At 41.3% G+C, this 23,737-nt stretch overlaps 1 protein-coding gene across 3 annotated transcripts in view; it reads right to left on the reverse strand.

Annotated features, from left to right (window-relative positions):
* Window positions 1-1,117: 1,117 nt before the first annotated feature.
* LOC140458200 (aldo-keto reductase family 1 member B1-like) overlaps window positions 1,118-23,737 on the reverse strand; it is a 59,249-nt gene continuing 36,629 nt past the window's right edge. For 2 of the 3 annotated variants that reach the window (XM_072552445.1, XM_072552447.1), the window contains 3 exons: window positions 19,046-19,129; window positions 18,606-18,688; window positions 1,118-1,671 (listed from right to left, as the gene is read on the reverse strand). In XM_072552445.1, the coding sequence (XP_072408546.1) occupies window positions 1,638-1,671; window positions 18,606-18,688; window positions 19,046-19,129 (201 nt within the window). In that variant the 3' untranslated portion in view covers window positions 1,118-1,637. The remainder of the gene's footprint in view (window positions 1,672-18,605; window positions 18,689-19,045; window positions 19,130-23,737) is intronic. The other variant, XM_072552446.1, reaches the window with a different exon arrangement.

The following is a 23,737-nucleotide window of genomic DNA, read 5'->3' on the forward strand; positions in this document are numbered from 1 at the left end:
GAAGGTCACAAAGTCTGCAATTGAGTCGGACTCGGTTCAGAAGACACCAGAGATGTTGGAGAGACTCAGAGACGGAGTGTAGATTGCATGCCCCAAGTCAAACCTGGAAACAAGCATCAGTATATGCCAATAAAGTTGCTGCCTCTGTAAAGAGAGATACTCACCAGATTGCACTTTAACCATTCAGGCCACAGACAATGGGACTTGAGTTAAATTATAGTTCAAAACATACACAAGTAATGACCTATCCCATTGAGAGCTAAGAACTAAATGGCTGTCATCAAGGATACAGAAGCAGTTAGTATTGTTGAATGGAGCACATCAAGGAACCCTGGACTGCTTGAATTCAGAAACTTTCATGAAGCTGTCAGCTATCTCAAGCATCCACGAAAAGTCCAGGTGGAGGTCAAATGCAAACAATAGAAGGAGCATGAGGAAATCCAAACATTCTACCCAACTCCTCTTCAAACCCCACATGTGTTAGGATGTGTAGATCCTACATTGCACTTTGGGCCATCTCAGCACCCACAACTCCAGAGTAGAAAATCATATCAAGAACAGTCAGCTTCTGCTGATCTAATGTCAGGAAAATCCTGTAACCATTGGACAGAAGTGCTTATTTGGGGCTACTGATTGTGTCATTGGAGTGATCTGTGATTTTAACCCCCATGTCTGTCCCTAGGAATTTCCCTCAAAGGTGGGAATGGATCAGGTATCTCTTTAAAATGTGACCCTGCCCTAATTTTCAGCCTGGTGCCACCTACACCATCTGGGCCAGCAAAATTAAACCTTCGGTCCTTATCAAAACCCTGCTCTCCAGCCAATATCTCCATCACTTTGAAACTGAATCAGTCTCTTCTTCAAGTTCCAAAAAGGAGTTATATTAGATTCAGGCATAAACTGTATTTCTTTCCACAAATGCTGCCTGACCAGCTGAGTCTTTCTAGCAGTTCCTATTTCTATATGACGACCATTTAGTTATACAATATTCAAAGATTAGAAGAATCCTGACTTATTATAACTAATTTTTAAATTAATTATTCTGTCCACTAAGGTGTAATATGGGATTGGTTTCTGCCTTGACACAATGACAAAGCTCTGCTCAATGTAATGCTGCCTTGGGGCAAATACTAAGTTTATTTGAATCTTTGTCCTTTATATTTATTATTGGGCTTATAAGTGATAAACAAAGACATATAACACAAATCAAAAAGATTGCCGTGCTTCACAAATTAGAATAGAAGGTCAGTGCTCCAGGCTGATGTCACCAGCAGGAATTTCACCCTCCAACCATGCACACCAGGAAATTGTGAGCAATGTGACTGCAATTCCCAGATGTGCAGAGCAACACAATGAGGCACCCAAGCAGAATTGCAACATTACATTCTAAAATGTTTGTCTGCATAATGAACATACTAAGAACAAGTAACTTCTAAAATATATGAAAGTACAGTTACAGAGATGTAATATTTCAGTTGTTCACCATGGATGTAAATCATGCTAGTGTACAGTTTTTTAAAAATGGAGAATTTCAGATCCCTAGTAATTAATTCTACTGGTTACGTCTATAAATAGAGAAGCCACAAATTTTTAAACACGTGACCAGGATGTTCCACTTGAAGTACATGTTTAAAAGTTTATTTGAACGGGTAGTCCTTGTGATTAATACACCTAAAATATAAAGAGAATAAAGTTAGAGATATTTCTAATAATTCAAGAGGCATTAAAAGAATTCCTCATACCGAATGGATTTTACTTGCAGTGAATGAACAATACATTTGAACTGCTTCTCAAAATTTTTGATGGATACCAGAATTAATTGGCTTAGTGATAGGAGACAGATTGAACCTCAAAGGCCGTTTACATTACTGGAGCCTGGTGTGTAGTGGCATACCATAGGGATCAGTGCTGATCCCTTTTTGTTTGTAATATGCATAAACGTAGATGAGAATGTGGGACGGGTGATAGTTTACAACTGACACAAAGATTGGCCAGGTGGTTGACGGTGAGGAAGGTGTTACGTTGCAGAAGTATATAAATGGATTGGTGAGATGGGCAGAACAGTGTCTATTAGAATTTAATCCTGATAAATGTGAGGAGATGCAATTTGAAAAAGGGAACAAGACAATCAAGTACTCAATGAATGGCAAGACACTAGGAAGCTCAGAAGAACACAGGAATCAGAGTGCAACTGACATTCAGCAGGATATTGTCTGGGATTGAGCATTTCAATTTTGAAGAGAAGATGGATAAGCCTGGATTGTTTTCTTTGGAGTAGAGTACATTGCCTGGGGACCTTATAAAGGTGTATAATATTTTGAGGGGCATATAGAGGGTGAATAGAAAACAGCTGTGTCCCTTAGTTGAAGAGTCATTAACAAGGGGGCACAATTTTAAAGTGAAAGGCAACAGGTTTAGATGGGATCTAGAAAAACGCTTTCATCCAAAATTTGTGGGGGGCCGAGGCCACAATGCCTGAGAGGGTAGTTGAAGCAAGAAATCTCAACCTTTAAAACGTACTTGGATGAACACTTTAAATGTCATAACATTCAGAGCAATGGGCTTAGTGCAGGAAGTGAGACTAGTACAGGTAGAAGTATATTTTGCCAATACAGGCTGACTACATTGGACAAACAGGCAGAAAACTCGCCACCAGAATACAGGAACATCAACTAGTCACAAAACGACATGACCCACTCTCACTAGTATCCTTATATATGGATGAGGAAGGACACCACTTCGACTGGGACAACACATCCATCCTAGGACAAACCAAACAGAGACATGCATGGGAATTCCTAGAAGCATGGCATTCCAACCGGAACTCTATCAACAAACACAATGACTTGGATCCCACTTACCACCCCTTGAGAAAAAGAATGGGAAATGACCACACCATAGGAAATTACATTGTCAACCCAAGGAAACCCAGACACTTAAATAGAAAGTGGGCTACACCACCAGTGCTTCATTTGGAGGCTCACTGAAGACATTACCTAGTAGGGTGATGAAACATTTGAGAACGAACCTGCCAACTCAGCGAGCAAACCTATATCCAGAACCTCACCATGAGCTACAAATCTTCTCAAAACTTGCTAACAATTAAGTTTCTTTAATGGCCAGCACTGAACCAGGAGGTGGCAGTTATTGACAATAACAATTCAGCTACATTAAGTGAAACAAAGGGTAATAGAGAACAGCAGAAAGAAAAATAGAAAAACATTTCATTCCTTCAGATCTTCAACAGTGAACAATCTGGGGGGACAACACTCTTCGTATACGTTACGTTTTAGTCCTATAGAGAGATTGCTTAACAATGGCTAAGATTTATCACACAAGGATACTTATACAAAAATAGACATATTTAACAATTTCAGATCATGTTAGTAGATATACGTAAGTGCAGCAACTTCACACAATGTTTTTGAACAATTAAGTTTCCTGGCAAAAATCGATATGCACGTGTAGTTATCAAAATTTTTTTTGTTGATCTTCACCATTATGTTTACTGTAAAATCCAGCCCATTGTTAGAATAATAGTTCCACTTCCCCTCTTTAAATTGATAGATACATTTATACCTCCTTTCCATCAAAGTGTTGACTGAACCATGCACATATGGTCATCCCAGAATACCTAGTTTACTGACTTCAATTGCAGCAGCAACAGACATTAACATTTTTTTTAGAAAATAAGAACTGATTAAAAAAAAGGGGAAGAAAGACCATTCTGTTCTTCAAACTTCTGCCATTAAATTACATCACGGTTACTTAATATGTAAGTGCTCAGAGCTATAGGTGCTAGATCATAGATAGAGGACTGCTTAACATAGGAAGAGTAGAGATAGTTGGAACATTTTTAAGTTGGCCAGATGCCATCAGTGGACTGCTGCAATGATCAGGAGAAAGTGAGGACTGCAGATCCTGATGAAGGGCTCCTGCCCGAAATGTCGATTTTCCTGTTCCTCAGATGCTGCCTGACCTGCTGTGCTTTTCCAGCAACATTCTAATCTTGTCTCTACTGCAATGGCCAGTTCTGAGGACAGGTCACCTGACCTGAATGGCAAATTCTGATTTCTATCCACAGATGCTGCCAGACCTGTTGAGCTTTTCCAGCAATTTGTGTTTTGGTTTCTGATGAGTTCTATGCCTTAGCTATGAACAATCCTTACAAGTTACTTTAAGGAAACTTATTTAATGGAATTACTTGCAAGGCCGATATTTGTCCCTATTTACTTGGAGTAGGTGGTGGAGAGCCACCTTACTGAAGCAAAAAAATCCATTTGTAAATGCTTGCTCAATTCTGGCATAGATGTAAAGATGGTTCAGCTTGTAGCTTTCCTGTGCTACTGTGGTAGGGTAAATCACTGGGCTCAGCAGCCAGTCAAGTCACAGGTGCTGAAGCTATCTGTTAGAAAAAACAGCTGGGGAACCTGAGATTACCAAAGAGCACATTATGGTAGTTCCATGAGAATTTGGCACACACTTTAATGATCCTCTGATGCTGGTCACATACTAAAGGCATGAAATTATTTCTGGTTGACTGACTGCAAGCCTGATTATTTCAAGTGCTTTTGAAACCAAAAAGTACTAAATTGCAACCCTTACATAAAGTCATTAGGTTTAGATCAGTGCAAGTTTTTTTTTAAGATTAGATTCCTGACAGTGTGGAAACAGGCCCAGCAGCTCAACCAGTCCACACTGACCCTCCGAAGAGTAACCCACCCAGACCCATTTCTCTCTGACTAACTGACCTAACACTATGGGGCAATTTAGCACGGCCAATTCACCTGACTTGCACATCTTTGGTCTGTGGGAGGAAACCGGAGCACCCGGAGGAAACCCACACAGACACATAGAGAACATGCAAACTCCACATAGACAGTCACCCGAGGCTGGAATTGAACCTGGGACCCTGGTACTATGAGGCAGCAGTGCTAACCACTGAACCACTTTTCATGCGGCTGAGGTCAGACTTGCAGTTTCACCTTTTATATTGCATCCATTAGGTCAGTTTCAGCCTTTGATGCCTTCTCAATGTACATTCACCTGCTTCAAGCTGCCGGTGTTACAGACAAGAGCACGCAACTCACTCACTAGTTGTCTTGTGCCAGATCTATGGAGATTGCCTATTATATTTGCAACCTGCCCTGAAGGCTCAGAGATGGCCAAGATCACATTAGATGAGATGAGATGGGGCAAAAGTCATGCATCGCGATGAGGCAAACTTCTGTTCCTCAAATGTATTCATTAGCTTTCCTAGGTAAGCTAAGGATGGGTCATTCTCACTGAGATTTTGTTATTGAACATCCTGAAGTATTTTTTTAAAGGCTTCCTGTTGTTTATGTATTTAACCTATCGCAGTCATAGAAACAGATCCTTTGGTCCAAGCCAACCAGATATGCTAAATTAGTCTAGTCCCATTGGCCAGCATTTGACCCATATCCCTCTAAACCCTTCCTATTCATACACCCATCCAGATGCTTTTTAAATGTAATTGTACTAGCCTCCACCACTTCCACTGGTAGATCAGTCCGTACTAGCCACCACCTTCTGCGTGAAAAAGTTGCCTCATATCCCTTTTAAATCTTTCTCCTCTCACCTTAAAACTGTGCCCTCTAGTTTTGGATTCCACGACACTGGGGAAAAGACCTTTTTTCTTCATCCTATATATTTCCCTCATGATTTTATTCATGTCTATAAGCTGACCCCTCAGTCCCCAATGCTTCAGGGAAAACAGTCCCAGCCATTTCAGCAACTCCCAACAGGTTAAACCCTCTAACCCTGGCAACATCCTTGTAAATCTTTTCAGAACCCTTTCAAGTTTCACAACATCCTTCCTATATCAGAGACACCAGAACTGAACACTGTATTCCAAAAGTAGCCGAACCAACGTCCTGTACAGCCACAACTTGACCTCCCAACTTCTTTACTCAATGCACTGACCAATAAAGACAAGCAATGTCTTCTTCAGTATCCCATCTACCTGTGACTCCACTTTCAAGGAACTATGAATCTGCACTGCAAGGTCTCTGTTCAGGAACACTCACCAGGACCTTATCATTAAGTGTATAAATCCTACCCTAATTTGCCTTTCCAAAATGTTGCACCTCACATTTATATAAGTTAAACTTCGCCTGAAAGTTTTCATAAACCAAAAGTGGCATAGGTGTATCATTTATATGGGAAAAATTTTGCCTTTTTTTGTAAAAGAGAAAATCCTCTTCAGATTCAGCCAAAACAGTTCCTAATGTAGATATTTTATAAAAGTGAAGTGGCTTAAAGTGAACATTCAAAAAAGTAGGGGATTCCTGCATATAATGACAAAAAGGAGAGGACCCAACACTAATCCTTGCGGCATGCCGCTGGGCAGAGGCCTCCAGTCTGAAAAGCAACCCTCAACCACCACCCTCCATCTCCTACTTCGAGTCAGTTCTGCATCCAAATAGCTAATTCTCGCTGTATTCCATGTGAGCTAACCTTGCTAATCAACCTACCAGGTGGAACCTTGTCAAATGACTCACTGAAGTCCGTACAGATCACATCCATTGTTCTGCATTCATCGATCCTCTTTGTTACTTCTTCAAAAGATTCCATCAAGTCAGTGAGACATGATTTCGCATGCAGAAAGCCATGTGGATTATCCCTAATCACTCCTTGCCTTTCCAATTACTTGTAAATCATGTCCCTCAGGGTCCCCTCTAACAACTTGCCCACCACTGGCTCACCAGTCCATAGTTCCCTGGCTTTTACTTATCACCTTTCTTAAATAGTCACACCAAATTAGCCAACCTCCAGTCTTCCAGCACTTCACCTGTGGCTATTCATCATACTAATATTTCAGTAAGGGGCCCAGTAATCACTTCTGTTGCTTCCTGAAAAGTTCTAGGGTAAACCTGATCAGGTCACAGAGATTTATCCTCCTTTATGCTCTTTAAGATGTCCAGCACCACCTCCTCTGTAATAGCAACATCATTCAAGATGTCGTTATTTATTTGCTAAGTTCTCTAGTTTCCAAATCCTTCTCCAAAGTAATCACTGATACAAAATACTCAATCAGTTTCTCCCCATCTACAACAGCTCAACACACAGACGGCCTTGTTGATCTTTAAAGGGCTTTATTTTCACCCTGGTTACCCTTTTGTCCTTCACATATTTGTATAATTCCATTGGAATCTCCTTAACCCTATTTGCCAAAGCTATCTCATGTTACCTTTTCGCCCTCCTGATTTTCCTCTTAAGTATACTCCTATTGCCTTTCTAATCTTCAAGGGATTCAGTCGATCCCCAGCGTCAATACCTGACATTTGCTTCTTTCTTTTTCTTGACAAAAGCTCAACCTCAGTCTCTTTAGCCATCCAGCATTCCCTATAACCACCAGCCTTGCCTTTCATCCCAACATGAACATACAGTCTCTGGCCTCTCGTTACCTCATTTTTTGAAGGCTTTCCACTTCCCAGTTGTCCCAGTTTTCGGCAACTCTTTCCTCATTCTGTGCGATTATTATTGTTTCTATGTAAGTTTCTTTTCAACTTGTGGATGTTAGTTTCAAGCTTAAATCACATTTAATCAAATTACAATCACTGTCTTTATAAATTAAAAGAAACACAAAGTCTAAAACAGCTTCTTCTCTAGCTCATTCCACAGTTGATTGTTCCTGGATCTATCTTGACAGTGCTCTACATCATCATCCAGACTACCTTTCATAATCAGCCTACATGAAGATTCAAATACTTCATAATGATTACATTTAGTCACTTGGTAGTGAAGAACTTGCCTACTGATGACAAATGAAAAGAGACATGCCATCTATACTTTTCATCTATTATTATTAAAATTCTAAGAGTAGCCTGAATACGAATGGCTTGTGTTTCAAGACTGAAAGATGTGCCTATCTGTCTGATGGAAGTGACAAACAATTGAACAATAATCAAGAAGCTCAATTACCCTTATTTAACCCAATGCTTTTGCAATGTTTTCTGGCTGGAGTCACTGACATGATCCAGACCAACAGTACAAACCAGTCCAGGAATTTCCAGTCGCAAATGAGGTGAGTGGTGGTTTTGTATTGGAATGGCCAGAACCGGACTGAACCATGATGCAAGTTACAGGTAAAACAAATTATATTCAGCGTCCTCGCAAGCCCAAATGCCGTATGCCAGCCCTGATAGGGTTGACTGGAACCGACCTCATGTACCTACCCGATGACCACTGCTGGACAACCTTTTCCCGAGGGGATCCTGAAGATGGGGACAGGCAGGCCCCAGCATTTCACCTTTGAGACTGGCAACAAGACATCAAAATGAAACCCAGGGGCAAATACCTGACCCTTGCTTTAACTGTTGAAATGTGGCTAATGGGGAGTAATGCGTCTTTAATGTTACCTCAGAGCTGACGTTGGGAATCAACAGGCTTTCATCCTATCAAAAGGAAAATCAACTAATATAGACTAACTCTTCATTGTGCTTTTGGAGCCTCGTGGGAACATTGAAGATTTTTAACTCCCGGGGGGGGGGGGGGGGGGGCAGCATTATAGTAATGCTATTTTGTCCAATCAATCGGACAGTTATCAAGATATCTGGCTCATGCTGATGAAACTGATACTGGTTCTAAAGTAATGGGCAAGTATATGCAGCTGCCAAACAGGCAGCCATACGCCCCAAACTTCTGATCCCATTGGGTCGCCAGCAAAACCCGTTTAGACTCAGTATATGGATTGGTATGCCAGACCTGGGTAAGATGCAAAAGTCACGGGGGAATGATACTGTCTGTTCAGTGCCAATTCACAATGTAAAGGTTGATTTCTCTATTGCTTACAGACTGTAATCATTTGGGTTTAGTGTTTGGATTGTTTTCAATATTGTTTTGAAATTTGGAAGTAATTTGTAAATTTCCATTTCTGAAATAATTACTGGCACTTTATACTACAATATACTACTGACTGAATTATCAAGTGATTTGATTTCATACATGGACGCTAAGCCTAAATATCTTTGCTTTGTGTATGGAGCTTGTAAGAATACACACTAATTGATTTGATTTATTTTTGCATTGGGTTGTTAGATCTAAGAAGGAGTGTCTGGCTGAGCTATTATCTTCACGTAGATATTTAAAACTGAACAGTGATGGTTTATAATTTTAAGATTGTACCAATATCTAAATTCTAGGGTTAGCTCAATATTAGAAAAAATTCAGTGTGGTTTGAAAGCTTTGTGTTACGTTACCATAATTTGGGAACAGCATTGCCCTCCAGCGAATATTCATCACCAACTTTTCTGCTCAAAATCACCATCAGGTTTCTACATTTAATTCTAAATACTGTTAACTAAAGCTGTAGATCGGGCCATTTAATTGGGCACAATGTTAATATTTTTTGTTAAAAAAGAGAATACAATATATTGCAGAACTAATCTTAATTTTAGATAATATAGATTTTTTTTAGTAGCAAAACTTCAAAGAGTATTACATCCCAGCAAAGCTGGATTTATAAAAATAGGTTTGCTAAATTCACCCATACCTGGGCTTTTCCATATAAAACAAGAAAATAATGGGGAGGAAGGGAATCTCTCGTGCATCATTTAAAATGAACGAGCTTTTTGCCAGTATGGGCAATATATTTACTCCAGTGGGCTATCGGAGTTTGATTAATTTGAGAATTATTGTTTTCAAATTATGGCCTCAAATAAGGTACTCCCGCAATGCTCAGACCAGAATATGGGTGACCTCTACCAGATTAGTTTGTGTTACTTCTTTGCTGCTGCCTATTTTAATTGAATATATGTATATTGTATATACTTATATACAAGAAGGAAATGGTTTATACTTTATTACAATGGACACTTTACGGTCTCCAACCTTGCAAGGTGGGAGATGATTAAGATTGAACTTGACCTGCTGTGTGGACTTGCCATTGCCAACATTGGTGCACAAGAAAGGACAGTTTACCCTGTGCGATCCTGAGCAAACGGAGACTGTGTACCAACTCTGCCAGGAAGATGTCCTTGTGTGTGCCAAAAGACTGAATGTTACCAAGAATGACTTTTGCCATGGTCAACTGCATAGAAATTAACAGTTCATTTACAGAACAAGTCTAAATGGTCTTTACCATGTAAAGGTGTTGTGTGCCAGTTTGATTACATTTGTACTATGGGCATCCCTGATAAGCCTTATCCTCTTTCAGATAGATCACAGAGTAAAAGAGACAAAGGGGGGATGTTTTTAGAAACCCATAATAAATTTTTGGAGAGGATGAAGTAATTTGTTACGCCCTTACTTCAGTAAGAGACTCACTGACCCCTTTTATCCTTCCAAATCCTAACATGAGGAGTATGGAATAGTACTAAAGTATTTACAGGACGTAATATCTTTTAGTTATTACCTATCCCCACCTGCTACTTGTTTATGGACTTCCTCCAATAAATCCGCAATATCCTATCCAAATTACTACAAGGGTAAGGAATGGCAGTGCGCTTCCGTAAGAGTGCCTACATTTTTTTTCCTGTGCTATGATTAAATGTATTAGTCGCCACTGCTTTTCTGAAGGACTTTGCATCTCATTTGTATGCCTTAACGAAAAATGCATTCTTATTATCACTGGAATTCAAACTCTATGTGGAGTGGGTAACAATACCCACCTTCATTATGATACCCCTAACGGCACTAATATTTTAGACAATAGACAATAGACAATAGATGCAGGAGTAGGCCATTCTGCCCTTCGAGCCTGCACCGCCATTCAATATGATCATGGCTGATCATTCCTAATCAGTATCCTGTTCCTGCCTTATCTCCATACCCCTTGACTCCACTATCTTTAAGAGCTCTCTCCAATTCTTTCTTAAATGAATCCAGAGACTGGGCCTCCACTGCCCTCTGGGGCAGAGCATTCCACACAGCCACCACTCTGTGGGTGAAGTAGTTTCTCCTCATCTCTGTCCTAAATTGTCTACCCCGTATTTTTAAGTTGTGTCCTCTGGTTCGGCACTCCCCCATCAACGGAAATATGTTCCCTCCTGCCAGAGTGTCCAGTCCTTTCATAATCCTATACGTTTCAATCAGATCCCCTCTCAGTCTTCTAAACTCAAGGGTATACAAGCACAGTCGCTTCAGTCTTTCCGTGTAAGGCAATCCTGCCATTCCAGGAATTGACCTCGTGAACCTACGCTGCACTCCCTCAATAGCCAGAATGTCTTTCCTCAAATTTAGAGACCAGAACTGTACACAGTACTCCAGGTGTGGTCTCACCAGGGCCCTGTACAGCTGCAGAAGCACCTCTTTGCTTCTATACTCAATCCCTCTTGTTATGAAGGCCAGCATGCTATTAGCCTTCTTCACGACCTGCTGTACCTGCATGCTTGCCTTCATTGACTGGTGGACAAGAACACCCAGATCTCTCTGAACAGCCCCTTTACCTAATTTGATTCCATTTAGGTAGTAATCTGCCTTCCTGTTCTTGCCACCAAAGTGGATAACCAGACATTTATCCACATTAAACTGCATCTGCCCACTCACCTAACTTGTCCAGGTCACTCTGTAATCTCCTAACATCCTCATCACATTTCACCCTACCACCTAGCTTTGTGTCATCAGCAAATTTGCTAATGTTATTGCTGATACCATCTTCTATATCATTTACATATATTGTAAAAAGCTGCGGTCCCAGCACGGATCCCTGCGGTACCCCAATGGTCACTGCCTGCCATTCCGAAATGGAGCCGTTAATCACTACCCTTTGTTTCCTATTAGCCAACCAATTCTCTATCCAATCTAGTACTTTGCCCCCAATCCCGTGCACCCTAATTTTACTCACTAACCTCTTGTGTGGGACTTTATCAAAAGCTTTTTGAAAGTCCAGGTACACTACATCCACTGGATCTCCCTCGTCCATCTTCCGAGTTACATCCTCAAAAAATTCAAGAAGATTAGTCAAGCATGATTTCCCCTTCATAAATCCATGCTGACTCTGTCCTATCCTGTTACTATTATCCAGATGTGCCGTAATTTCATCCTTTATAATAGACTCCAGCATCTTTCCCACCACTGAGGTCAGACTAACTGGTCTATAATTTCCTGCTTTCTCCCGCCCACCCTTCTTAAAAAGTGGCACAACATTAACCGTCCTCCAATCCTCAGGAACCGACCCCGATTCTATTGAACTCTGGAAAATAATCACCAGCGCATCCACGATTTCCCGAGCCACCTCCTTCAGTACCCTGGGATGCAGGCCATCAGGTCCCGGAGACTTATCAACCTTCAGACCTAACAGTCTCTCCAACACCAAATCCTGGCAAATATAAATTCCCTTAAGTTCAGGTCCTTCAGCCACTGTTACCTCAGGGAGATTGCTTGTGTCTTCCCCAGTGAACACAGATCTGAAGTACCCATTTAATTCCTCTGCCACTTCTTCGTTCCCAGTAATATATTCCCCTGCTTCTGTCTTCAAGGGCCCAATTTTTGTCCTAACCATTTTTTTGCCTTGGATATACCTAAAAAAGCTTTTAGTATCCTCCTTTATATTCTTGGCCAGTTTACCTTCGTACCTCATTTTTTCTCTGCGTATTTCCTTCTTACTAATCCTCTGTTGTTCTTTAAAAGCTTCCCAGTCCTCCGTTTTCCCACTTATCTTCGCTAAGTTATACTTTTTCTCTTTTAACCTTATATGTTTCTTTACTTCCCTCGTCAGCCACGGCCGCCCATGTCTCCTCCTGGGATCTTTCTTCCTTTTAGGAATGAACTGCTCCTGCAACTTCTGCATTATACACAGAAATATCCGCCATTGTTCCTCCACGGTCTTCCCTGTTAAGGTATTGAACCATTGAACTTTGGCCAGTTGCTCCCTCATAGCTCCATATTTCCCTTTATTCAACTGAAATATTGTCACTTCAGATTGTACCCACTCCCTCTCAAATTGCAGATTGAAGCTTATTGTATTATGGTCACTACTTCCCAATGGCTCCTTCACTTCGAGGTCACTGACCAATTCTGGTTCGTTACACAATACCAGATCCAGAATCGCCTTATCCCTGGTCGGCTCCAGCACCAGCTGCTCTAAAAATCCATCTCTGAGGCACTCCACAAAGTCTCTTTCTTGAGGCCTGATACCATCCTGATTCTCCCAGTCTACCTGCATGTTAAAATCCCCCATAACAACTGTAGTAACATCTTTGCGACAAGCCAATTTCAGCTCCTGATTCAACTTACCTCCAACATCCAGACTACTGTTTGGGGGCCTGTAGATGACTCCCATGAGGGTCTTTTTACCCTTAGTGTTTCGAAGCTCTATCCACACTGACTCTACATTCCCTGACTCTAGGTCCCCCCGCGCAAGGGACTGAATATCCTCCCTTACCAACAAGGCCTCCCCACCCCCTCTGCCCGTCAGTCTGTCCTTACGATAGCACGTGTAGCCTTGAATATTCATTTCCCAGGCCCTGTCCCCATGAAGCCACGTCTCAGTTATCCCCACAATATCGTATCTGCCAATTTCCAAAAGAGCCTCAAGCTCATCCACCTTGTGTCTAATGCTTCGTGCATTCATATAGAGAATTTTTAATTTGTTACTGCTCTCACCCTTCCCCTCAACCCTTATTTCACTCAACTTTACAGCATGATGCCTTTTCCAGTTTTCTGCCTCTTGATACAGTTGTCTTTCTTGACTTCTCTTGTTCTAACTACCCCTTCAATTTCCTTTTTAAACATCCAGCTTGTCCCCTCCCCCCCGCTACTTAGTTTAAATGTAGCGGTGTTGCAGCAGAAAATCTGCCTGCCAGAATGCCGATCCCTGATCTATTAAGGTGCAAGCCATCTCTCTTGTAGAATTTATGGTTACCATAAAATATACCCCAGTGATCCAAGAACTTGAAACCCTGCTTCCTGCTCCAGTTCCCCAACCACACGTTCAAGTCCATTATCTCCCGGTTTCTGGCCACACTAGCCCGAGGAACTGGAAGCAAACTGGAGATAACCACCTTGGACGTCCTGCTTTTTAGCCTTCTTCCTAGTTCTCCGAGGTCTCGTTGTAGTATGTTCCTCTTCTTCTTCCCGACATCATTTGTGCCGACGTGTACCACCACCTCGGGCTCTTCACCCTCGTCCTTGAGGATGCCCTGCACTCTGTCCGCGATGTCTTTCACTCTAGCACCAGGAAAGCAACACACCATCCTTAAATCCCGTCTGCTGCCACAAAAACCCCGGTCAGTTCCTCTCACGATGGAGTCCCCTATTACCACAGCTCTATGCGATGTCCGACTCTTCCGCTCTGCTTTTGCGGCAACTTTTGATTGACAAACATGGCCGCCTTGCGAACTGGTAGCGTCATCAGACTCTACTGTTTCCAAAAGCTTCAACTTGTTCCTGACAGGTACTTCTCCCGGCGTCTCTTGCACCTGTCTCCTCTCTGCCTTCCTCATCGTCTGCACTCTTCTGGCATGATTGGTGTAATAACATCACTGAAGGTCTTGTCCAGAAAGATCTCGTTCTCTCGGATGAGCCTAAGGTCTTCGAGTTCTTTCGTCAGTGCTGCAATATGCTCGGTCAATTGCTGAATGTGCGCACACTTTCCACACATATACGAGCCAGACACACCAGAGTCGTTGACTTGCCACATCAAACACATAGCGCACTGAACCAGCTGAGCAGTCATTGGAGGGGAAGAACCATTTTGGGATGTTGACCATGTTTCTTAGCAAGAAACTCACCTCATTAGTATTGGACGATTTTCACCCTCAGCACCCAGGGCCAAATTATGTCATCAAGGATTATCCACATACCCCAGGAAGTCACAAAGATAGGCCTGCATCTTACTGGGAAGGTCCCTATATTGCCTATGCTAAACCTGAATATATTTTTTTCAGTTAAAGTAAGGCAGCTAACTACCTTGTCCTGAATAGAGCAAATAGTCCTCATGCCGTAGCTGTAGGAACACTATCTCCAACTCCTGTTCCCTGTCCAGTTACATGGCAATGAAATCATAATTCCCCTTTAAAACATACTGTTTCTCCTGATTTCTGTGTTGAATGGAAGAATCCAAAGGCCATATCAAGAAGTAAAACACACTTATTGGCATATGCAGCTCTTAGTGTTCTTTCATTAGGAGAGTCCTTAAGAATTATTAGTCATCAAAACCATAATTATCTCATTTATGGACTCACAATTTTGGGAGATGAGACAACTGCTGATTAATAGAAATTAGGGACATGCTTTCAGAATTGCACCTATTTGCCCAACAAAACCAATTACATACTTGCAAAGGAAGGTGGATTTTGCATTATAGTTAAAGGAAAATGCATTGGGAGGATCATTGATCTTTTCGAAAACATTACTAGACATATTGATAATATTTACACTTTTGTCAACCAAATGAACTAAGGTGCAGGCTGGGAAGATTGGGGGTTTTGACTCATGGTACAACTGATTAATTAATATGTCTTTGTATGGTGCTATTGTTTTAATTGGTCTTTTCGTTGGTATTGCTATAGCAATTATATTGCTTATTATTGCTAAAATATTAACTTCTATTGACAATATTGGTTCCATCCAGAAAATGCTTCTTCTTAAATCATGATGAGGAAACATCATTGGCTTCCCTTGATTCCCCTTCGGAGGAAGAGGAAGTATGGCAGTCTTTTGCTGCCATTGAATTGGATTAATTTGATCCATAGCTTTATAGTGTGGCCATAGTGTGACCAAAGGGGAGAATGAGGATCTAAAATTTGAATTTAGGCAACAAAAATATGCAGATTTTTATTATAACAAAATGTTTTCTTGATTTGAAAGAATACTATAAACTGGCCTGTGAACCATACTGCTGATTTGCAGAATTAAATTGCAGTTCAAAGATAAGAGGACAATAGAGTTTTCATAAGATGAACACTGGCACATTAATTGACCACTTGAACTAACCTTGAACTGATACATGGCATGACAATTTACGTAAATAAGATATCCTTCTGAAAGAAAATACCATTGGATTAGCCTGTCTTCAATCATATCACCATATTACAGTTGATTGGACTTTTTTGTAATTAAGAACCCTTTCCCAGGAAATATCATTGGATTAACTCGCTGTAAATCATGTCACCTTATTATTTGTGATTGGTCTTTCTTGTAATTGAGGTTGTACTATTACTAAAAAAAAAATAATGTGTAATTTTCAAATGTAATTGCGCAACTTCACCATGGAACACAGAAGCTTCAATCTCTGTGTTGCTGGATAGAATTGCATCAAGGTAGCTTAATCCAACAAACTAATGACCCTTGTTTTTTGAATAGACCGCATTTGTCGATTCTTTTGACCGATCTCGAACCAAGAGGCCCCTCTTGAGGGGTCATAGATCTTCACAATCACTGTCTTTATAAATTAAAAGAAACACAAGGTCTAAAACAGCTTCTTCTCTAGCTCATTCCACAGTTGATTGTTCCTGACAGTGCTCTACATCATCATCCAGACTACCTTTCATGATCGACCTATGGGAAGATTCAAATACTTTATACTGATTACATTTAGTCACTTGGTAGTGAAGAACTTGCCTACTGATGGCAAAAGAAAAGAGACATGCCATCTATACTGTTCATTTCCCATTCATCCAAAATTGGTTTCTTGCGTCTATCCTCAAGTAACAAAAGAACAGTACAGCACAGTATAGGCCCTTTGGCCATCAATGTTGTGCCAGCCTTTTATCCTACTCCAAGATCAGACTAATCTACATTCCCTATCTTCGATGCGCCTATCCAAGAGTTGCATAAATGCCCCTAATGTATCTGTCTCTACTCCCACTGCCAGCTGTGCATTCCAAGCACCTGCCACTCTCTGTGGAAAGAATCTCTGACATCTCCCCTCAGCCTTCCTCCAAATTATGTAAAAATTATTGCCCCCTTGTGATAGATATTTCCGCCATGAAAAAGTCTCTGACTATCCACTCTGTCTATGCCTCTCAACATCTTGTACACCTCTATCAAGTCACCTCTCATCCTTCTTTGCTCCAATGAAAAGTTTTCTTTTATCATTTTCACCTTCTCTCAGTGCCGCTACTTTAATATTGCATGACAATTTATTGTTTCAGCCCAAGTAAGGCAAAGACTACACCAAATTAACTATTTACCTTCAGTATCATTTAATTACAAAAACTGTGTTCAATCCTGGTCCTAAAAAGGATTTTTTTTGATGTCTGATTAAAATGGTGATTGGTTACTTTTCATAAGTGTCTCCAAAGTCAACAACTGAGAGAGTTTGTGTCTGCACTGATGCTGTCAGGCCTGATGAGTTTCTCATCAGATTAGATTACTTACAGTGTGGAAACAGGCCCTTCGTCCCAACAAGTCTACACCGACCCGCCAAAGTGCACCCAACCAGACCCATTCCCCGACATTTACCCCTGCACCTAGCACTACGGGCAATTTAGCATGGCCAATTCACCTAACCTACACATTTTTGGACTGTGGGAGGAAACCGGAACACCCGGCGGAAACCCACGCAGACACGGGGAGAATGTGTAAACTCCACACAGTCAGTTGCCTGAATTGAACCCGGGTCTCTGGCGCTGTGAGGCAGCAGTGCTAACCACTGTGCCACCGTGCCGCACACAAGGGGAAACAACAATTTATGTCTTCAGAAGAACCATTCTGATTGGCTGGCAAATGGATTCAGATCAGTAGATCTAGTGCTATGTAGAATGGACCATGGGAAACAGTTTAAGCGTTCAGCTTTTATTCAAATCATACCAGGAAAGTTGACTCTGGTCAGGGTCACAGGGAATGAACCAGAGAATGCCTCCAAGCTGAAAAAGGCACAATGCATGGTCAGTAATAACAAATATTACCAGGATGCTGTAATCAATTCAAAAATGAAGTTCTGTGTATCACATAGAGAAGTAATACAAATTATAAATTTCGGTGCCAATGTGATGCCAAGTTTGTAAGATGTAAATATAAAATGATATATTGCTCTGCCTATACACAACAGGCAGAGTACTGACGTACTCAACCAGATCCTATTTACAAAACTTAGAACAAATTACCAATTGTAAACTCATATCTGTTGTTGGACAGACTGCAAAATGATCTTAAATGTGCTCAGAACTACACCAACAACTAATTTAAGATCATCAATCAGAGTAGCAGTGTGGCTCTGTCATGCAAGCCAGAAGTCATACACATTCAAAAGCAGTGTCCTGTGATTTGCAAACTGAACAAAACACATCCATGCTTGGCACATTGGCGTTTCTGGAATAGGCATTCGCTGTCCATTCTCCAAGGTAATGCCTCTACCAATCAAATTCAACTTGCCAACTAATCAAGCATACCCTTCTCATGTAAATATTATTTGTTATTCTACTTGGAGGTTTGTATTCTTGCAATTCTGCCATAATAAGTGCCGAATCAATAGTTTCAGCAGCATGACTTTTTTTTTCAGCAATACACAGTGACGAAGGTATTATGATAATTTGCAAGTTAAAAAGAAAGCAATGCTTCCTTCTCTTCTACATTAAACCTCTGCCTTTAACCCTATTTACAAAGCAGTCATTCCCTGATCATTGTGTTGCACACACAACTATTCAAATATTTGCATCAAAAATTAAATGAGAAGAGTCACTTTGTTAATAATAGCTCACCAATGAAGTGGGCAGCATCTCCAGTTCCTGTTGAACAAAAGGATAGTCTTCATTTCCTCATCACTCAACTTAAAATCAAAAACCTGCATAAAAGCACAAAACTATCTTTATAATGGACACAAGGCCTACAAAAACAAGGTAAAGCACCACGCTACCACTAAGAGCAAACAAAGAATATTTTAACTGATAGCCCATTTTTAAAAAATTCAGGCATACCAGCAAAGCTATTCAGTAATCATGGCACTTCAGGCTTCAAAACAAGGATCCCAAGATGGCCGGTTTCCTATGTTTTAAATCCCAAATTTCTCTCATCTAATTCAATTTAATATCTCTGGTACAGAATGAAGAAATTTCAAGCAGGTATTCTACCAACAAATTTCAGTCCTCCTCATCCACTATGTCTTAGAATTTAGGATTCCCCATCACCAAGGCTCACATACCTTAAAGTTTTCCCAAATGCGCTTTTTGGTAACAGACTTTGGAATTACAACTAAACCTCTCTGAATCTGAAAACGGATCAAGACCTGAAAAGAAAAGTCACATGCAATTAGGTTAAGTACACTTCAAACTACAAAGAGTGATGGACAATTACACTGACTCTTGGAGGTCTATATTGTAATCTGGCTGCCAGGAAGCATCTCGTCTGGGATGAAACATCTGCCTACCTGAAGAAGTGGCAGAAAAAGAGGATTTGCTGCAGCAAGTGGCAGCTTTCAAACTATCTGTACAAGGAGTTTTCATCTGCTGAGGGAGCCATGCATTGTGTTTTGGAAAGAACTCAATGAACTAACTCCACAGAGACCAATATCCTGTCACCAAGTCACCCTTTATTTACATGGGCATAGTACTTGGCTGGCACAGTGGCTAGTACTGCTGCTTCACAGCACCAGGGCCTCCTGTTCGATTCCACCCTCAGGTGACTATTTGTGTGGAGTTTGTCTAATCTCCCCATGTCTGCTCTGGTTTCCCCTCATCGTCCAAAGATGTGAAGGTTAGGTGAATCAGCCATGGCGGTTCCAGGTTACAGGAGTGGCATGGGATGCTCTTCAGAGGGTCAGTGTAGACCTTATGGGCTGAATACTACTTCCACACAGTAGAGATTCTACGATACTTGACATTGGTCCAGTTTCATCACAGCCAGCTCTCAGAGTGAACAGAACCTCAGCCACACCTGTTTATTGTTTTTCATCTTTTCTCTCTCCTACTGTACATGGGCTCTGAGCAGCCAGCTCAGAGCCAGTTCATACAATAAGAAAAACTCTGAATCTTGTGCTTATTTTACCGCATATCACCCGTGGTGTGAGTGTATATATGTGCAGTGACTCAGTAAAGACACCTTATGCAAATAATTTTGTTCAATATTTCCACCACCAGGAAAACACCCACATGGCCGGTGAACCAGTTGCAAGCAAAGCACAATAAAGGCAATGCTTAGCCACTCCTGTTCTTTTTCCCTTTTATTTCGTTTTGTACACTGGCTGTGGTCAGTCCCCGGAACTGGGAAAATTTTAACTCCCCTGTTAATTTTCTTTTGTTCTCCTGTATTCTGTGTGTGTAAGTGCAGGGGCTCAGTGAAGACACCATTGTGCAAATAATTTTATTCAATACTCAATATTCAAAACTTCATCCCCTGGAATGAAGTGTCTCTCTTGATTACAGGATTCTTGCGTCCAACATTCCTGATGCTGTTTTTCCTTTCCACATCCCCCCTACCCCAGGTCCAGGAAAATCCGATTTAATCTGGTGCAGAGGCTTCTCCCCATTAGCAAATCTGCTGGAGCTGTCCCTGTAGTGCATGAGAGGTGGCTCAATAACCAAACAAGAACCGAGACAGTTTGGTGAATGGTATGGAACTATCCCTATATGCCAAATGCCATTCGACTTTATGAAATATTCAAATTTCTGACTGGGAAATTATGGCTCATTGTCTGTGACCAACACTTCCAGGTGTCCATGTATTTCAAAAGATGCTCAGTTTTTCTATCATCATCCCCATGTTTGACAAATGAATTCTGTGCACGCTCAACCACAGAGTGGATGCTCACAATGAATAAGAACATTGAGCCCATGAAAGAGCTGGCATAGTCAGCGTGTGACCATGCCCAGAGTTCACCTGGCCATTCCCACAAGTGTTGGAGAAGCTGCTCTAATCATTTCTGTCCTTGTTGGTATTCAGGACACTGTCCCACCACCGTGATTACGTCTGCATCAATCTTGGTCACCAGACACAACTTCTCAACAACATCTTCATTTGGACACCCCTGGATGATCCTGGTGGAGTTCAGCCAGTATCTGGCAGCAAGCTTTGCTCAGGCCAATTGCTCTTGCTTCCCATAATAAAATGCCATTCTCTACAGTGATTTGGTCTCATTAAGTCCAGAAAGGTTTCACTTCTGGTTGTGATTACTCTTTTGTTTCCCCCATCACTACCAGCTGTGTTAGCTTTGGCAGGATGGGATCTTGTCTGCCTTGTAACTGTACGCATTTAGAATGAGAGCCCACTGCTGAATTCAACCTGACCATACAGTCAGCATGGCCTTGTCGTCTAAGTACAGCAAACAAGTGTGTATGGTCTGTTACTATTACAAATTTACGTCTGTAAAAGGTATAGGTGGCATTTTCTCACACCAAAGACGACCACCAGACCTTCCAGAACATGGAACATAGAACACTCGATGATGTGCCAACCTTTTATCCTACTCCTGAGATCAAAGTAACTGACAGATCCTACATTTTACTATCATCCTTATGCCTAAGAGTTGCTTAAATGCCCCTAATGTATCGGATTCTACTACCACTGCTGGCAGTGCATTCCACGCATCCGCCATTCTCTGTGTAAAGAACCGACCTCTGACATCTCCCCTAAACTTTCCTCCATAGCAGCACAAGATCGCACTTGGGACCACAGTGTGCCAACACCTTAGATGGCAATAGCTGCATCTTTCCTTCCCTAAAAGCTACATCTTGACTACGACCCCTTTTTCAATAGCATTTGTAAGGATACCAGGATGGAGGACAGGTTACACATGACTTTTCTGTAATAATTCACCAATCTAAGGAAAAAAATAAGCTCCAATACAGACATGGGAGCCAGAGTACCTTTAATCACCCTTACTTTATATTCTAATGGGTGTAACCCGGTCTTGTCAATGCTGTAGTCCAAGTAGGTCACTTTGGGTGCCTACAACACACATTTGTCACTTCTAAGGCATACACTTCTCTCAGCGAAATGTCTAAGAATGTCGAAGTTCCCCAAGTACTTTTTGTTGGTCTTCCCTGTCATTAGCATATTAGATAAATAGCGACCTGGTACAGACTTCGTAAAATGTTCTCCATTGTCCACTGAGAAATGGCACAGGTTGGCTATATCTAAAATGGCTGTCTTGTTTATTGGTACAAATCCTTATGGGTATTAATTGTAGCATACAATCTTCATCTAATCGCAATAGTGTGTATGTGAAGAACAGTCATTAACTCTCCACTCCACCAGCACCGCACCGTTCCCCCCCTCCCCATCCGGTTTTGTGTACGAATCCTGTATGTGAGGTAATTGGTTATTTATCCAGCTGAAAACAATATTTTCCTGAAGAAAATGTTAACTGTTTGGCTGAGGTTTGGCTTTGTTTTGGTTTTTGTAGTGGGAGACCTAGAATCCCTCTGTTCCCGATAAGTCCTGAACGAGATTATGCAATTGCCTCTATTCAAGTGGTGTCCCCCAAGCTCAGTCGGCCTGGTGATGGCATCCTCTTCCATTACCAGTAAGTCCCTCCCTGTTAATCACGAGCTCTATTTCCTGCACTTGCTAATGACAAAGCCAGTCATAGAGCCAATTTGAAGTCCAGTTGGGCTTCAGCTAATGGGCACTTTTGCACAGTGACATCATTAATCCCACATACCAAATTGGTGTCTCAGCCTCTTATTTAGGGTTAAACCAAATGACCTGCCTCTGCCAGTCGTCTTAGCCTTGTCAAAAATCCTGAAACAGATTTCCCTAGTTCTCAAACAGCCGAGTAAAACCGATAACATCTCAGAATTAGTGGAGGCTTGGGGTCATAACACTCATAACTAAATCCATCAACTCTTGAAAAGGCTTTAGTATCAGTACCTCAGGAAATGTTAGGCTCCTAATAACCAAAATAGCTGCCGGATCACAAGCTGCCAGGAGAATACTTCGGTGCTTTTCATCTGCCCCAATGCCATTTGCCCAGAAAAAAATGATGCATTTTTTCCCACACTGGGCCCAGTCTTTGAGAGCAGGAACAAATGGGTAAAGCTTCCCAAATAATTGCATGATGCCAGAAATGCTTACCCCAACTCAAAGACGACTGGTGTGAGCAATTGTCTTTAGGCGCATATTTATTCTCTCGTTGTCATTGAAATAACTCCACAGAGGCTGGTATCCCGTCACCAAGTCACCCTTTAGTTACACGTGCATAGTACTTGACACTGCTCCAGCTTCATCAGAGCCAGTTCTCAGAGTGAACAGAACTTCTGACACTTCTGTTTATATGTCAGCCAGGGCTCCATGATTGAACCAGGTTAACAGTCCCAGAGAACCATGGCTGACTCTATAATCACTACACTCTAGGATTCCCTTCCATTTAAATTTGAATGCTGGAATCAAAAAAAGAACCAGTGGCAAAATCAGAAAAGTAGCAGAAAACAATAAAGCCAACATTTCTTCCTTTCCACAATATATATCAATATGCCCATATGATAGAAAACTGTTTTCAGCCAAAACTTCTCTCTGGAAAAGGAGAACTTAAAATCATATTCCTGAGTATAATGTTGAATGTCAGGAATCAAGGGAACAAAATCAGAAAGCCTCTGTCGTTTGCATGGCACTCAAGGAACAGCCAAAGGAAGTGACCGTACAGCAAGAAATCCAAAGCCTAATATATTCAAAGAGTTGATAGTCAAATAGCAAATTACGACAAACAGATAAACACCCCTTTCTAGAGAAATGCCTGCTTGCAAGGATAAACAATAGCATTCATCCACACAGACTGTCAAAGTAGTAAAAAGGCTGCAATAAACCAGTTGTTACAAATATCAAAACAAGCTGTCCTATAAAGATGTAAACAAAGAACGAGTGTAGGCCATTCAGACCTTCCCTGTGGCCTTCTCTATAT

This window comes from Chiloscyllium punctatum, chromosome 32, assembly GCF_047496795.1.
Source record: "Chiloscyllium punctatum isolate Juve2018m chromosome 32, sChiPun1.3, whole genome shotgun sequence".
Taxonomy (NCBI): Eukaryota; Metazoa; Chordata; class Chondrichthyes; order Orectolobiformes; family Hemiscylliidae; genus Chiloscyllium; species Chiloscyllium punctatum.